A 16,879-nucleotide genomic window follows, 5' to 3' on the forward strand; every position below is an offset into this window, starting at 1 on the left:
CCATTGAAGTACACTTACTGAAGTATTTATTTAATATGTCCAAAATAAATACTTGTGGATTGCAGTATTTTGGTATATTATCTTGTATACATCTGCACAGGACTTCTTGAAAAACTCAGTGACACAAATACTGCTACAATCAATTATAAAAATTCATACAATAATGAGTAGTATTATATAGTCACAACAATGATGCAACAAATATTGCAAAGGGATTTTCCAGCTATTCCACATGCATTTATTCTGAAATGTATGCCATACAAATGGAAGGGAACACTGAGAAATTGACACATATTTTTAAGCCTTTGCATGTATATGTTTCTCACATTATTCTTCCAGTTATTGTGCTTCAGTGTACTGCATTACATTGAGGGTGCAGAAGCCTCAAGCACTTGTACACAGTGGGCACTTAAGGTGTAGCTGAGGAAATATTTTCTTTTGACTGGCAACTTGAAAACTGTACTCACAAAATTTTAGAAAAAGGCACTTGAATGTATTGTAGACCATTAAATCCATAAACTCCTCCTCATTTGTTTGTATGCAAATGTCACAAATTGGAGGAAATGGTTTGGAAGACAGAGGCCTGCTTGCCACAAAACAGTTTAATGTCAGTACCTGTGGGATTTGTACAAACTGTGAAGTGGGATCCAGTCCACAGCATCATCATCATACTGTGATGTTTTACAAATTTTTGTGTAGACAGAATCTGCACTGCTGCCATACTGAAAAAGAAGACAAAAATAATATTTAGTGGTGTATTTATGAATATGAGTGAAGTATATGATACACAAGGGCTTTTTTTTTCAACCTCTGATCACTTAGTATAGAAGCTATGCAAATGGCAGAAAGTGGACATGCACTGTAGGCTGCTGCACAACTCTTGCACTACACACTCTGCCATTGCCGACCTCAAGGCATCAGTCTGCATTGCACTACAGCCATGTAAACATGGCTGCTGCCATTGTTGCTCCCACCGAGTGGAAGCAGAAGGGAATATTGCAGCAGAAATTCATTGGGGAATGAGCCGAATGTATGGTGATAACTTCATGACTTATGGTGTTGTGCATGAATGGTGCCGAAAGTTTAAAGATGGCCAAAATGATGTGCATGATGAATGGGGCCAAGGACACAAGTCTGTCGTTACAGCCGATATTGTTGAATGAGTTTTCGGACCAAAAAGGGGTGTTGCTTTTAGAGTTTATGTAGCCTGGAACCACTATCAATGAAGCTACTTATTTTGAGACTTTACAATGTTTGCAGAGAGCCATTCAAAACAAATGAAGAGGATTGCTGACTTCAGGAACCCTGGCACCCAGTGACTTTCACTTTTTTCATGAACTGAAGATGTGGCTAGGAGGGCAGCACTTTCAAACCAATGAAGATCTTCAAATCAACATCAATGCTCATTTGAAATCATTGGCGGCAACATCTTTTGAAGAGGGTATTGCAAATCTTGTCCACATCTACGATAAATCTCTCAATCTTTTTGATGATTATGTTGAAAAGTAACTATAAGTGTACAAAACTTTTGGTAATAAAATAACTGTTTTCTATGAACTTGTCTTTTATTTATAGTCTATCAGAAGTAAAAAAAAGGCTGTCTGTTAGTGAAAGGTGCTGGAATGAAGATAAGTCATGAGAGTGGAGAAAGGAATTAACAAATGATGCCGCTCTGAAACAACCAATGAACAAGAGTGCCAGAATAAAAAAATTCACAGTATATTCACTAAAACAGATTAGTGGAAAGTGGGAACAACATTTCATAAAAATGGTGATGTTGACCTGAGAAGATTGTTAAATCCAAAACAGTGGAAAAAAAGGAATCATATTCTTTGACAATCTGTACAAACTATCTGGTCCCCTTCTTCTTAAACTTGAGGTAAAGTATATAGGATATCTTCCTTTTACCCTCTCCTCATAATTATTCAGAAAGAGACAGGTTCACCAAGTCAACTTGGATTCCTGTAAGTAAAAAAAAAAAAAAAAAAAGAATACATCATTTACTACCTAATGATTGTTTTTAAACTACATACAATAGTGTGAACTGTAGGAGGGGCTTTATGCTCTGCCTTAAGAAAAATGGTAACACTTGATGTGCTGACAAGGTTGGTGAAGATGACAATCAACATCATGTGAAGCAAAGTAGTGGTTTTAGGAATAATGTCCAAACCAATGAATATTTACAGTGATGTCCTGTATGGGGATGAACTAGACTGTCTTCTTCCCTTTGTAACACTGGAAAATGTGATGAGAGGACATGTAGTCAGATAACCTATGAATCACTGCAGTGTTAGCTTACATCATGAGGTCCTGTTACAAGATCTCAGAGGGGAATAGAGAAGTTCTTCTTTGTACTAAGACAGGGGATTGACTATCAGTGAATCAGAGGCTTGTAGAAGAGTACATATGGGAAACATGCTGATATCAAAAACTACATGTAACTGTGAATTTAAGAGGATTGAGCAGTTTAAAACACCTGGGATAGACCATAACTGAAAACAATACCTTTTACAAAATTATAAATGACTATAGTTGAGACAGCATTAGAAGATCCCTGACAGCTCACAGAGCTGTTGCTGTCTGTCAACTGTGGAATGCCTATTAGCTGCAGGTGAAAACAGTAGCTGTTTGCAGAGTTGTGACAGCTCTGTGGCACTGCCATAGAGATATTTGTAAAATCACTTCATGTTATTATTTTAGGTAGGCTCACAAAACTGCTGTCCCATCCCACTGCAACTGTCATGGATCAACTTATGCCTATTCAACTATAGTTATAGCCAATGGAACCTATTTTGGTACAATGAAAGTACTTTCTTGAAGAGTTTTATCTCACAAGGCTAAATAGCATATAAAACACTTGTGGGATCAGTGTCCACATACACCTCAGAAACTTGGCCACTAACAGTAAGGAAAACACCTACATACTGGATGGCTTTGAAAGGAAGGTGCTCAGCAGAATAATAGGTCACATTATGAAGGTGGAAATTGGAGAATGGTGTAAAAATGGACTTTATGCTACCTGTAAAAATTCACCAATCAGAAAAATAGCAAACTCATTAAAACAGATAGGAGCCCATGAATAGATGGTAAAGAGGTGCCAAAGAAGAGCTTAACTGAACATTTCAGAAGTTGGTGAGAGTAAAATCACCCAAAAACAATGTGGGTTGATGGTGCTGAAAAAGATCTGCAAACAATGATATGTTGTAATTTAAAAGAATTAGCAGAAAATCAGATTACTTGGCAGAAAACTGTGTAAGAGGTGATGATTCACAATGGATTGGAGTAGTGCAACAGAAGAAGGAGGAGAAGATGATGATGATATGAAAAAAGTTCTAGCAAATTGTAGCAGTTGGTTTCGTTTTTCTTCCTGACAACTCTGCAGAATAAGCTATATAGATATTTTCTGCCAGACACAAATTAAGTTTTCAGAATCTCCAGTATATATTAATGCTCATTTTTTGTTGAGATGATTTAGTTGTTGGCATACAGACTATTTCTTGTGATTTGACAGTCTGCCTTTTGTAAGAGATTTATTTTATTTATTTATTTATTATTTGTCCCATAGATCAAATCAGTACAATGGCTTGTACAACTGATATGGGATAAGTCAATACAAATATACAGTTTACAGGAGTCTAAAATAGTAAACAAGAATACAGAAGAAAGTTTATTTTACATTACCTACAAAATTATGTTACTTAAAGTTACAGCTTTACTGAGAATTGTTAGATGATGTGACAAAACTGACTTAACAACATTCAGCTCTGATACATTATCATGCACTAAGACAATTTTGATTCCAAATATTCCTGGATGGTATAAAAGTATTCTTTTATTAAAAGAGATTTCACTGTCTGTTTGAATTTATTTATTTCTTGGATTTTTTGTATAAAAGTTGGAAGATGATTATATAATTTTATTCCCATGCACTTGACACCATCACTGTACAGTTTTGTTGAGTGGGGAAGTATTCTTAGAGAGGTTTTTGATCTTGTGTCATAATCGTGGTAGTCCATATTTTTGCTAATTTTGTTGATACTTTTTTTGGTAAAGAATAATAATTCTAGTATGTATTGGCATGAGAGGGGCAAAATATTTAATTTCTTAAATAATGGTTTACTAGTGTCTCTCTGTTTTTTGAACATAATTGTTCTGACTATCTTCTTTTGCAGTTTGAATATCTTAATTGATTCAGAATTTTGGCCCCAGAAGATGATTCCGTAGTTAAGTACAGAGTGAAAGAGTGCATGGTACATTGTGGTTAGGGTACTTGTGTTAGTGACGTTCCTTATTGATCTAATCATGAAGCATACTTTACTAAGTTTTGTGCTGGTAACGTCAATGTGCCTTTTCCATGTGAGCGTATCAGTAATGGTGACCCCCAAAAATTTTATTTCATTTTCAAGTTTAACATTATTTTTTTCCAGTGATATAGTTGGTAGTAATGGATTTCTGTTTTGGGCAGTGTGAAAGGTTATTCCAATTGTCTTTTTTGCATTAATCAGCAGCCTGTTACTTTGAAGCTATCGACTTATTTCATCTGTGTTTCTATCTATATTAGATTGGAGAATTTGTTCGGGCGCAGATATGAGTATAGAGGTGTCATCAGCAAATAAAAGGGTTTTTGTGTTTGGTAGGCTGTGAGGAAGGTCATTTCTGTAAAGTAAGAACAGCAAAGGGCCCAGGATGGAGCCTTGGGGAATGCCTTGCCTTATGGTATGTATGGAGGAATGTACAGTGCTAGCTGTACCTGAGAGCTTAGTGTCATTTAATTCGACATACTGCTGTCGATCTTCCAGATAGCTTTTAAACCAGTCATAGGCATTTCCTCTTATTCCATAGGAATGCATCTTTTGCAGAAGTATACTATGATTAACCATGTCGAATGCCTGCATACCCCCATCAGTTGTGATAATGATTATCTTGATGACAACAGTGCTACACCCCTCATACTACAGTCATAATGAATACACTCAGAGTGAAGCAAAGTGTGAAAACATGTTATTTCAAACCAGGGGCTCTTGAGACTTCACTGTGGAAACTTGTAAGCCATCATCAAATTGATTCTGAGCATTCACGTTATTTACCTGTAGCACACACAATTACAGTTATTGTGGAACCATATTAGGTCAGTTGATAACAGGATGATGGTAAAGGCTAGTTTGTGAATATAAAAAGGTTACTAGCAGAATGGAATTTATTAAAAATGAGAGAATTTTTCGAAAATACCAAATGTAAACATTACAGGACAGGTTGTAAAAAATAATAAACATTACTGGAATAAACTACAAAAATCCAGAAACAAAATAAAGAGGAACAACAAATAGCCATAGGTTAAAATTTACCATAATGTATTATTTTTCTAAATCACTGAACCACTCTGGATACAGGATGAAATATACTGATGTATGTGAGATAGCGCCTTTTCTCCGAAGTCACATAGCCATTGACTTAATACAGAAATCCCATTTCTCATATTGTCTTTCAATCCCCAGAGTAAACACTAACTACCATAGCAGCCATATCTGGTTGTTCTTACAGAGAATAAATTGTCATGATGGTGTCCACTTTCAATGTTCTGCCAATTGGGCTTCCACAGATCAATTGCAGACTGAAGAGGTCTTCAGGTGAAGGGAAGAGGTTCCAAGGTTAGTTTCTTTCAAGGAAGCTGATGTCCAAATATTAGGTAAGAGTCATTTGCTTAAATCTTGTTTTTTTTTCTCTGCAGCACTTTCTTGTCAGCATTCTTAAGAGGAAATGCCAGTCAGAAAGCATAACCTTAGAATGGTGTTCGTTTTAGGCACTTAGTAATAAGTCTATGTCCCTGTTTCTGGTCAGTGGTTGTACAAAATTATTTATTTGAGGAAGAAAGTAATGTAAAAGGCTGCATTCAATCATTATTGTCCTGGAATAACTTAAAAAATGGCTTTCCTCTTCCTGAGAAATTTCACTTTCAAGTAAAGCAGGCACATTCACATCCAGCACTTTAGTAAAAAAACTTAATGTAGCATTTATTTATGGTTAAAAGTGAATTGTACTTCAAAATTCAAATAATGAAAATAAAAATGCAATTTGACAGATTAATTTTTGATGTTGTAACATCACTTAGTGATATCATTAAACAGTATATTACTGGTATAGGTAAAGTGGAAAGCCATTATATTCAAATCAAATAAAAACAAATATTAAAGCATTATATTTCAGATATTTAGAGATGAACAAAAATGTTGTACAAATAATGTGTATTCACAAACTACAAATCATCATTGAAGAAACAGTACTGTATAACTGACTCTGTGTTGATTTGCCATGAAAATGCAAAAGGGCACACAGCCATAGCACATTTTTATCCCCTGTTATTTATCTCTCCATACCTGAAAGCAGTTCTTGAGTCTCAGCTGATGGAAATGGTTCCACAAGACAATCTTTTCAATAAGAAAGAAATCATTGGTCACTTGGAATTAGTGTATGAAAGGGGGATATGTTTTTGAGAATGACTGACAGATGCCAAGCACTGCATCTATTGTCAATCCTTTGTCAGTCTTCTTTGATTATGCTATAGTCTTCTGATGTTACAACCTCCCTACAGGCAACAGCATCTTCGACAAATAACATCACAGAGTGTACGACATTTCTGTTACACAGTATTTCATACTTTCGCACATACATGGTTTTCTTTGAGCTTCATATTCACTGCAAAGAGTTGAAAATTGGCAGTTTCCACAGTAACAGCAGGTGCAATGAGTCAATTACATCATCTGACCAGAATCAGGAAAATTGGAGAAGTCTGTCACATGGTAATGTTTCTTCAATGATGAAATATGGTACTGAAATTTCCTTTTAGGTCAAGTTAGTTACCCACTGCTACATAACAAAACAGAGTTAAAAAAGTATAAGTAAGTACAAGAACAGAATGAATTTACACTAACAAAGGAAAAGCTATACTCATTGCATAATTCGTTGGAATTTGGCAACCAAATTTGTTTTATCATAGCACACATCACTCCAAAGATACTGTTTATTACCTTGTATATGTCAACATTGACTCCTTCCAGAGGCTGACCCTGAGGGCAATGGTCCATAGTGAGTGGGACACCTTCCACTGCGCCTTCACTCCCCATGGAATTGGGGACCTGGAAAGTTGCATATGGACTAATATCTTGCCTGCGTCCCAATGACACACGCATTGGTGTGGGCAAGCAGACTGATTCATGTGGACTTGAGCTCATCATTCCACTACAGCCATTACTGCCTCCTGCAGTTGTATCAGATTCACATCCTCCAACCTTCCCAACATCAGGTACAAGTCCTATCTCTGATGGTTTCTCTGTAAAACAACCCCATTTATGAAAAACTGAAAGTGAACATCAAACTGGATTATCAGAAAGTTACATTCAGAAAATGTAACATGTTAATTATCTAATTAGATGCACAACACAGTCTGACCATGTTGCTCACAGATAGAAAATAATTTGTATACAAATGTTTTATTTGCAGAAAATGACAAGTACAGAGATAAGTTATTATCTCTTATGGGAGGGATGAAAATCACCTGCAATAAAAGAATGGCCTACCCACTGTAAAATATTAAAATATCCAACACTTAAGTTGAGCTCTTGACAGTATACAAAACCTTCAAACATTTCCCTATTTCTTACTACTAAACTCATTCAATCAAAATGTGGCACATCTTCACTCATACACCACAAGTACAGCACACTGTAGGTTTTTCTTACCACACAAAAATTGACCTTGTAACAAAGTGCAGTGTCCAATGCTCAATCACATCAAAGCCACTTATTTCCATCTGTGTGACCTTGACAGAACTGTTGGCTTAAACTGTTTGTTGCTTTATGCATCCAGCTCTCCCAATCATATGTAACTTTTTTGTTAAAAATGAAGTAATAGAAACCAAGGGGGCAGTTCATAGGAGTACACTGTTGTCAGTATAGGCACTCCTCACTGCCATGTCAGCCACTCATTGCCCTGTATACAAACATCTACATCTATGTCTCTATTCTTCAAACCACTGTGAGGTGCATGGCAGAGGGTACATCCCACTGTACTAGTTATTAGGGTTTCTTCCTATTCCACTCACCTATGTAGCATGGGAAGAATGATTGATTGAATGCCTCTGTTGTGCAGTAATTATCCTAATCTTATCCTCATGATTCCTATGTGAGCAACATTTACAGAATTGTAGTATATTCCTAGAGTCATCATTTAATGCTGGTTCTTGAAACTTTGTTAATAGACTTTCTTGAGACAGTTTATGTCTATCTTCAAGACTCTACCAGTTCAGTTCCTCTCCCACAGATGAAACAAAGCTGTGACCATTCGTGCTGCCCTTCTCTGTATACGTTCAATAACTCCTGTTAGTCCTTTTGGTATGGGTCCCACACACTAGAGCAATACTCTAGAACCAGTCATACAAGTGATTTGTAAGCGATCTCCTTTGTAGAGGGATTGCACTTCTCCAGGATTCTATTAATAAATCGAAGTCAACCATCTGCTTTACCCAGGAGTGAGCGTATGTAATCATTCCATTTCATATCCCTACAAAGTGTTACACCCAGGTACTTCTATGATTTGGCTAATTACAACAGTCACCCATTGATATCATTGTCACAGGATTCTACATTTTTTCGGTTTGTGAAGTGTGTTTACATTCCTGAACATTTAAAGCAAATTGTCAATCTTGGCTTAACTTTGAAATCTTATCAATATCTGACTGAATATGTGTGCAGCTTCTTTCAGATAGTAGTTCATTATAGATAACTGCATTGTCCACAAAAAGTCTGAGGTTGCTATTAATATTGTGTGCAAGGCCATTAATATACAACACGAACAGCTAGGGACCAAACTCGCTACCCTGCAGCACAGCTTAAGTTACTTCTACATCTGACGACGATTCTCCATCCAAGATAACATCCTGCATCCTGAAACTTCTTGGTAGATTAAAACTGTGTGCTGGACTGAGACTCAAACTCAGAACCTTTGCCTTTCATGGGCAAGTGCTCTACCACTTGCCCGTGAAAGGCAAAGGTCCCGAGTTCGGGTCTAGGTCTGGCACACAGTTTTAATCTGCCAGGAAGTTTCATATCAGTGTACACTCCACTGCAGAGTGAAAATCTCATTCTGAAAACATCCCCCAGGCTGTGGCTAAGCCATGTCTCCACAATATCCTTTCTTTCAGGAGTGCTAGTTCTGCAAGTTTCACTGGAGAGTTTCTGTAAAGTTTGGAAGGTAGGAGATGAGATACTGGCAGAAGTAAGGTGGTGAGGATGGGGTGTGAGTCAAGCTTGGGTAGCTCAGTGGTAGAGCACTTTCCCGCAAAAGGCAAAGGTCCCAAGTTCGAGTCTCGGTCCAGCACACAGTTTTAATCTACCAGGAAGTTTCATATCAGCGCACACTCCACTGCAGAGTGAAAATCTCATCCTGCATCCTCCTTACCATAAAGCTCTCAATCCAGTCACAAATTTCACTTGGTACCTCATACAATTACACTTTTGGCAACAAGTGTAGGTCTGGTACTGAGTCAAATGCTTTTCAGAAATCAAGAAATACTGCACCTATCTGACAATCATGATCCAAAGCTTTCAGTGTGTCTTGTGAGAAAAGTGGAAATAGGATTTCACATGACCAATGTTTTTCAAACCCATACTGGTTGGCATTGAGGAGGTCATTCTGTTCAAGATACATCATTATGTTTGAGCTCAGAATATTTTCTAAGATTTTATGATGAATTGAGGTCAAGGATACTGGACAGTAGTTTTGTGGATCACTTCTACCATCCTTCTTGTAGACAGATGTGACCTGTGCTTCTTTTCCAAGAACTGGACATGGTTTTTTATTCAAGGGATCTATGATAGATTGTAGTTAGAAGAGAGGCTAACTCAGCCACAAATTCAGTGTAGAATCTGACAGGGATTCCATTGAGCCCTGGAGCATTGTTCAATTTTAACAGTTTCAGCTGTTTCTCAACACTGCTAACACTAAAACTTATTTCATTCATATTTTGGTCATACAGGGATTGAGTTATGGGAATTATCCTGGGTTTTCCTTTGTAAAGAAACATTTGAAAATGAAGTTAAGCATTTGAGCTTTTGCTTTGATACCCTCAATTTGAGTTCTGCCTCATTCGCTAGGATGTGGACACTACCTTTGCTTCGGTGAAATATCATTTCACAGTATTCTGCTATGGTAGTCATTGAAGGAATCATGCATTAGTCTCTTGACAGCAAAATGTGTTTCATTCAGCATCTCTCTCTCTATAACCCTACACTTTGTTTCACACCTGTTATGCAGTAATCTCTGTTTCTTGAGAAGCTTCTTTACAGTGACTGTATATCATGGAGGTCCCTCCCATTATGTCTGTCCAGTGCATGGTCAACTATTCTTTTAGACTTGAGCCACAGTTACTCTACATTCTCCAGCCCTGTGCTGTAAGGTTCGAGTTCCTCACTGAGATATGGGACTATTGATATTTTTATCTAGTTTACTGAATGTATGCGTATTTCTGCTAATTTTAGTTGTCCTTTGCACTTTGGTAACCATTGTTGTCACAACTGTGTCACGGTCACTGCTACCAGTTTCAATGTGGACATTCTCAAAGAGGTCAGGTCTATTTCTGTTGCCATTAGATCCAATATATTTCCATCATGAGTGGGGTTCCTAACTATTGTTCTAGGTAGACATTTAGCAGTGTTTCACTAATGGTTACAGTATGACTGGGGAAGTTACATATAAGTGAAATGAGGTTTTCTCTAAAGTTTTTTTGGTCACATCAGAAGATGAGTCTGGTGGCTAATAGAAGGATCTAATTATCAATTTATGCCTACCTTGTCCAAACAATCTCATATGCAGCTTCAATTTCTATCTCAGCGGATTTGAGTTCCTTGTCTGCTGTGGCAAATCGGCCACCTTCATTTCTCTTTTGCCTATTCTTTCAATATACACTTAAATTTTTCCCAAAAATCTCACTGGTATCAATTTTAGGTTTCAGCCAGCTTTCTGTACCTCATATTATGTGAGCTTCACTGCTTTCCATGAGCGCTTCAAACCTTGGCACTTTGTTGCAAAGGCTTTAGTAGTTTACCATTAGAATTTAAATACTCTTTCCTGTAGGAGTGATTTCTATCAGTCTTACACTGATACTTTTGGGTTTCCTACAGCTTTCATTATCCGGACTGGATGGAGAGTGACCAATTCTAAAAAAAACCTTGTGTGCACCCCACACACACAGTCAGCTACCTGAGTAGCAGCCTCTGACATGTAGTGTACACCTGACCCATTTAGGGGGGACCCTACAGTTCTCAACCCCAAGGTGCAAGATGAGGAAGTCAAGCCTAAATTGTCACAGAACCTTTGAAGTCTCTGGTTCAGTCCTTCAAGTCAACTCAGAACCAAAGGACAATGAGCAGCTCTGGGGACAATCTACACCTAAATCTACTTCTATATTCTGAATACCACCATGAGGTGCGTGACAGAGGGTAGTCTCATTGTACCAGTTATTAGGGTTTCTTCCTGTTCAATTCATATATGGAGCATGTGAAGAATGATTGTATGAATGCCTCTGTGTGAGAAGTAATTATTCTAATCTTATCTTCATGATCACTTTGTGAGCAGTGTGTAGGGTTCTATAGAATATTCTTAGAGTCATCATTTAAAACCAGTTCTTGAAACTTTATTAATAGACTTTCTCGGGATAATTTGCATCTATCTTCAAATGTCTTCCAGTTAACTTTGTTTGGCATCTTTGTGACACTCTCCTCCAGATCAGACAAACCTGTGACCATTCATGCTGCCCTTCTATGTATACGTTCAATATCCTGTGTTAATTTCTTTTGGTACACTTCAGCAATATTCTAGAACTCGCCACATGAGTGATTTACAAGCAATCTCCTTTGTAGATATGTTGTGCTTTCCCAGTGTTCTACCAAAAACCAAAGTCTGCAAATTATGAGCTTTGCTGAAACACCATACATGAGATTGTGGTTGATTACTAATCAGTAGAATGACACTTACTTTTCTTGCTATTATAAAATGTGAAGAGGGTATTTTATTCTTCCATTTGCTTATGAATTGTATTCACTGAACCCCATAATTATGAGCCTTCAAGGATGTGAATGAAACAAATATGTTTTAGCATTTTATCTGCTAGGTACGTCTTCTGAAATCCATTTATGGAATTAGAGAAAATGATTCAAGTCTGCTGCCAATCATATCTCAATCATTCCACTGCTTCTGGGTTGCATAGAGCTCTGTGCAAAAAGCTGTAAACTTCATCTTGGCACAGAATCTTAAAGGCACTGTGAAGGAAAAACTACAGACTAGATGACACAATAATTTTTGTTTGGAGATGTACTTTTCATTCCAGTTGATTCATAGTGAGGATATCCTCTGGGCTGTGGAATGTGCCAGAAAAAAAGACTACACAATAAATACACACAAAATAAGATCAGAGAAAAGACTTAAGCATATTTACATTTAAAAGGATATGAAAATTATCACCAAATATTGAACTTTCAATACACTTAGGTGCATATGACAATACTTAGGCTATTGTAGCCATGCATCAGTAAATAACATATGACTGCATTACTGCAAAAATTTTTTACACATTCTACAAAATATTCACATTACGCGATATTATTAATAACATACACACTTCAGCTGGTTCTGCTAAGAAATTCATTAATGGAGTAGAAGGAGATGGCCACCAATAAATCCTTTAGACTCTTCTGAAACTGTTGTGTGCTGTCCTTAGGTTAGTTAGGTTTAAGTAGTTCTAAGTTCTAGGGGACTGATGACCATAGATGTTAAGTCCCATAGTGCTCAGAGCCATTTGAACCATCTTCTCAAACTGAACTTCATTATTAGATAAACTCTTCATGGCTGCTGGCATGTTATTGAAAAAGTGTGTTGCTGTCCAATGGACTTTTTTCTGAACCACAGTAAGAGATTTTAAATAATTGTGAAAGCTATTCTTATTTCTAGTATTGATTCCGTGAACTGAGCTGTTGGTTTGAAAAAAAATATATACTTGTAATGGCAACTTTCATTAAAGAATAAATATATTGTGAAGCAGTATTTTAGTATCCCCAGTTCCTTAAACAGTCCTCTGCAGCATGTGTTTGAGTTTGCACCACAAATAATTCATATTGCTTGTTTATGGTCCCAGAAGACTTTAGCTTGGCTTGGGTTACCCCAGAAAATAAACACGCATGACATTATGAAATGAAAGTAAGCATAGCATGCTAGTTCCTTTATTTTTTACATCACCTACGTCTGACAACATTTGCATAGCAAATAGAGATTTGCTTAGGTGCTTCAGCAGTTCTGTGGTATACTTCTCCCACTAAAATTTATTGTCAAGCTGTAATCCCAAGAATTTAACACTGTCAACTTCTTCTATCTGCTTGTCATTACATTTTTGGTATACACTTGTTTTTTCGAGGTTCAGTGATACAGAAACATTTATTAATGTCCATGAAAATTTCATTAGCTGACCTTTCTGAGACTGTACGTAAGTTACTATTTATTGAAATGTTTGTATCATCTGTAGAGAAAATAAACTTAAAATCTGGTAATGTTACTGATGAAAGGTCATTGATACACACAAAAATATATGAGTCCTAAGAGGGAACCTAAGGGGACACCACATGTTATTTGTTCCCAGCTGAATGGTGCCTGATGGCTTAATACAAGTCTCTTTCCTATTGACACCCTTTGTCTTCTGTCAGAGATATAGGAATTGAACTATTTTGCAACATTTCCTGTCACACCATAGTATTCTAATTTACTTAAAAGGATATTGTGATTTACACAGTCAAATACTTTTCACAGATCACAAAATTACTAGTAGCCTGTAATTTATTGGCTAATGAATTAAATACATTCACACAGTATGTGTAGAGAGCCTTCTCAATATTGGAACCCTTTAGGAATCTGAATTGTGACTTGGATGATATTTTATCTATGGTCAGATGGTCAAGAAGATGACTGTATATTATATTTTCTAAAATTTTTGAGAATGTAGGCAAAAGCAAAATTAGACAGAGGTTTGATATTATTTCTTTATTTCCTTTCCTAAACAGTAGCTTAACTTCTGTATATTTCAACCATTCAGGAAGTGTTCCACTGATAAAAAGACTGGTTACATAAATAACTTAAATGACACTACAGTCAGAGGCACACTGTTTAATCAGTTTTGTTCACAGCAACTAGATTTTTTTGATTTTAAGGATTTTATGGTGGGCATTACTTCTACTGGTGTTGTAAGGGTCATACTCTTATTATTGTAGTTATTTGTAGTGATTGGTCTGAGATATTCCATGGCAGCATCTACTGAACCTGACAACCCCATCTTTTCAGTAACAGCTATGAGGTGCTTATTGAAAAATTCAGCAACACTGCACACATCTGTTACCCACATATCATTTACTTTCAAATCTCCGTGCTCCTTGTCATCTCTGGTTCTGCCAGTCTTTTCTTTCACTATATCCCATATTGTCTTTATTTTGCTATCTGATGTGACTGTCTTTTTCTGATAATTTATTTGCTTTGATGTACATATTACTATCTTCAATATTTTGCAGTATGTTTTGTAATGATCTACAGAATTTACATTAGTTTTTTTCCTGACTGATAGATATAATTTCCTTTTTGTCTTACAGGATACCTTTATTCCTTGAGTAATTCATGGTTTTTGTCATAGATTTTGGTCTAATGTGGGCTAGTTTTGGGGGAAAACAGTTTCAAATAAGTTAAGGACAAATTCATGCTGTGAGCATTGTACACTTCATGCCAATCCATGCCTCTGAGAAGTTTCCTGAAACAATCAATTTTTGGCTTACTGACTACCCTCTTGAACTCAGATGCAGTGGGTTTTACATCCCGATCAAAATTAACATTTATCAAAAGGACTGCATATCATGGTCTTTTGCATTAGACATTTCTGTAAATATATTATTAATGGCTGTCTTTGAGCCTTTAGCTACTCTAGTTGGAAAGTTAACTTATCAAGTTGAATGACAATGCTACTGACTGCAGTAAGTTCTTACTGGAAGAGGTTTCAAGAAAATCTACATCAAAATCACCAGGAACCACTAATTCCTTCTTTTTTGTTTCTAGATAGGCCAGTACAGTTTCAAAGTGATTTGTGAACAGATTAAAATTATTAGTTGGTATACACTTACTATCAAGAATAGTTTATTATGGAATTCTAATTTGGTTGCACATGCTTCCATATGCTGCTCTAGGCAAACTAATGAATGTCTATGTTATTATACACTCCTGGAAATTGAAATAAGAACACTGTGAATTCATTGTCCCAGGAAGGGGAAACTTTATTGACACATTCCTGGGGTCAGATACATCACATGATCACACTGACAGAACCACAGGCACATAGACACAGGCAACAGAGCATGCACAATGTCGGCACTAGTACAGTGTATATCCACCTTTCGCAGCAATGCAGGCTGCTATTCTCCCATGGAGACAATCGTAGAGATGCTGGATGTAGTCCTGAGGAACGGCTTGCCATGCCATTTCCACCTGGCGCCTCAGTTGGACCAGCGTTCGTGCTGGACGTGCAGACCGCGTGAGACGACGCTTCATCCAGTCCCAAACACGCTCAATGGGGGACAGATCCGGAGATCTTGCTGGCCAGGGTAGTTGACTTACACCTTCTAGAGCACGTTGGGTGGCACGGGATACATGCGGACGTGCATTGTCCTGTTGGAACAGCAAGTTCCCTTGCCAGTCTAGGGATGGTAGAACGATGGGTTCGATGACGGTTTGGATGTACCGTGCACTATTCAGTGTCCCCTCGACGATCACCAGTGGTGTACGGCCAGTGTAGGAGATCGCTCGCCACACCATGATGCCGGGTGTTGGCCCTGTGTGCCTCGGTCGTATGCAGTCCTGATTGTGGCGCTCACCTGCACGGCGCCAAACACGCATACAACCATCATTGGCACCAAGGCAGAAGCGACTCTCATCGCTGAAGACGACACGTCTCCATTCATCCCTCCATTCACGCCTGTCGCGACACCACTGGAGGCGGGCTGCACGATGTTGGGGCGTGAGCGGGAGACGGCCTAACGGTGTGCGGGACCGTAGCCCAGCTTCATGGAGACGGTTGCGAATGGTCCTTGCCGATACCCCAGGAGCAACAGTGTCCCTAATTTGCTGGGAAGTGGCGGTGCGGTCCCCTATGGCACTGCGTAGGATCCTACGGTCTTGGCGTGCATCCGTGCATCGCTGCGGTCCGGTCCCAGGTCGACGGGCACGTGCAACTTCCGCCGACCACTGGCGACAACATCGATGTACTGTGGAGACCTCACGCCCCACGTGTTGAGCAATTCGGCGGTACGTCCACCCGGCCTCCCGCATGCCCACTATATGCCCTCGCTCAAAGTCCGTCAACTGCACATACGGTTCACGTCCACGCTGTCGCGGCATGCTACCAGTGTTAAAGACTGCGATGGAGCTCCGTATGCCACGGCAAACTGGCTGACACTAACGGCGGTGGTGCACAAATGCTGCGCAGCTAGCACCATTCGACGGCCAACACCGCGGTTCCTGGTGCGTCCGCTGTGCCGTGCGTGTGATCATTGCTTGTACAGCCCTCTCGCAGTGTCCGGAGCAAGTATGGTGGGTCTGACACACTGGTGTCAATGTGTTCTTTTTTCCATTTCCAGGAGTGTATTTGTGGCAGTTCCTAATGAATGTGGCAACTCATCCATCCTCCATTTGTTCCATACAAAAGTGAGAAGCTAATCTAAATCCTGCAACATTTATCTTAATACATCTGAACCAGTGTTTAGAGAGGCAGGTTATGTCAACTGGCTTGGATGAGTCTAATTCATCA

General features: G+C 38.3%; 1 protein-coding gene across 1 annotated transcript in view; it reads right to left on the reverse strand.

Annotated features, from left to right (window-relative positions):
* Positions 1-215: 215 nt before the first annotated feature.
* Positions 216-16,879, reverse strand: part of LOC124594064 (Down syndrome cell adhesion molecule-like protein 1 homolog) — a 137,643-nt gene continuing 120,979 nt past the window's right edge. Inside the window, exons 15-16 of the mRNA XM_047132414.1 lie at positions 7,026-7,327; positions 216-722 (exon numbers count right to left, since the gene is read on the reverse strand). Of these exons, the coding sequence (XP_046988370.1) occupies positions 609-722; positions 7,026-7,327 (416 nt within the window). The 3' untranslated portion in view covers positions 216-608. The remainder of the gene's footprint in view (positions 723-7,025; positions 7,328-16,879) is intronic.

The sequence above is a fragment of the Schistocerca americana genome, chromosome 2 (genome assembly GCF_021461395.2).
Source record: "Schistocerca americana isolate TAMUIC-IGC-003095 chromosome 2, iqSchAmer2.1, whole genome shotgun sequence".
NCBI classification, from domain to species: domain Eukaryota; kingdom Metazoa; phylum Arthropoda; class Insecta; order Orthoptera; family Acrididae; genus Schistocerca; species Schistocerca americana.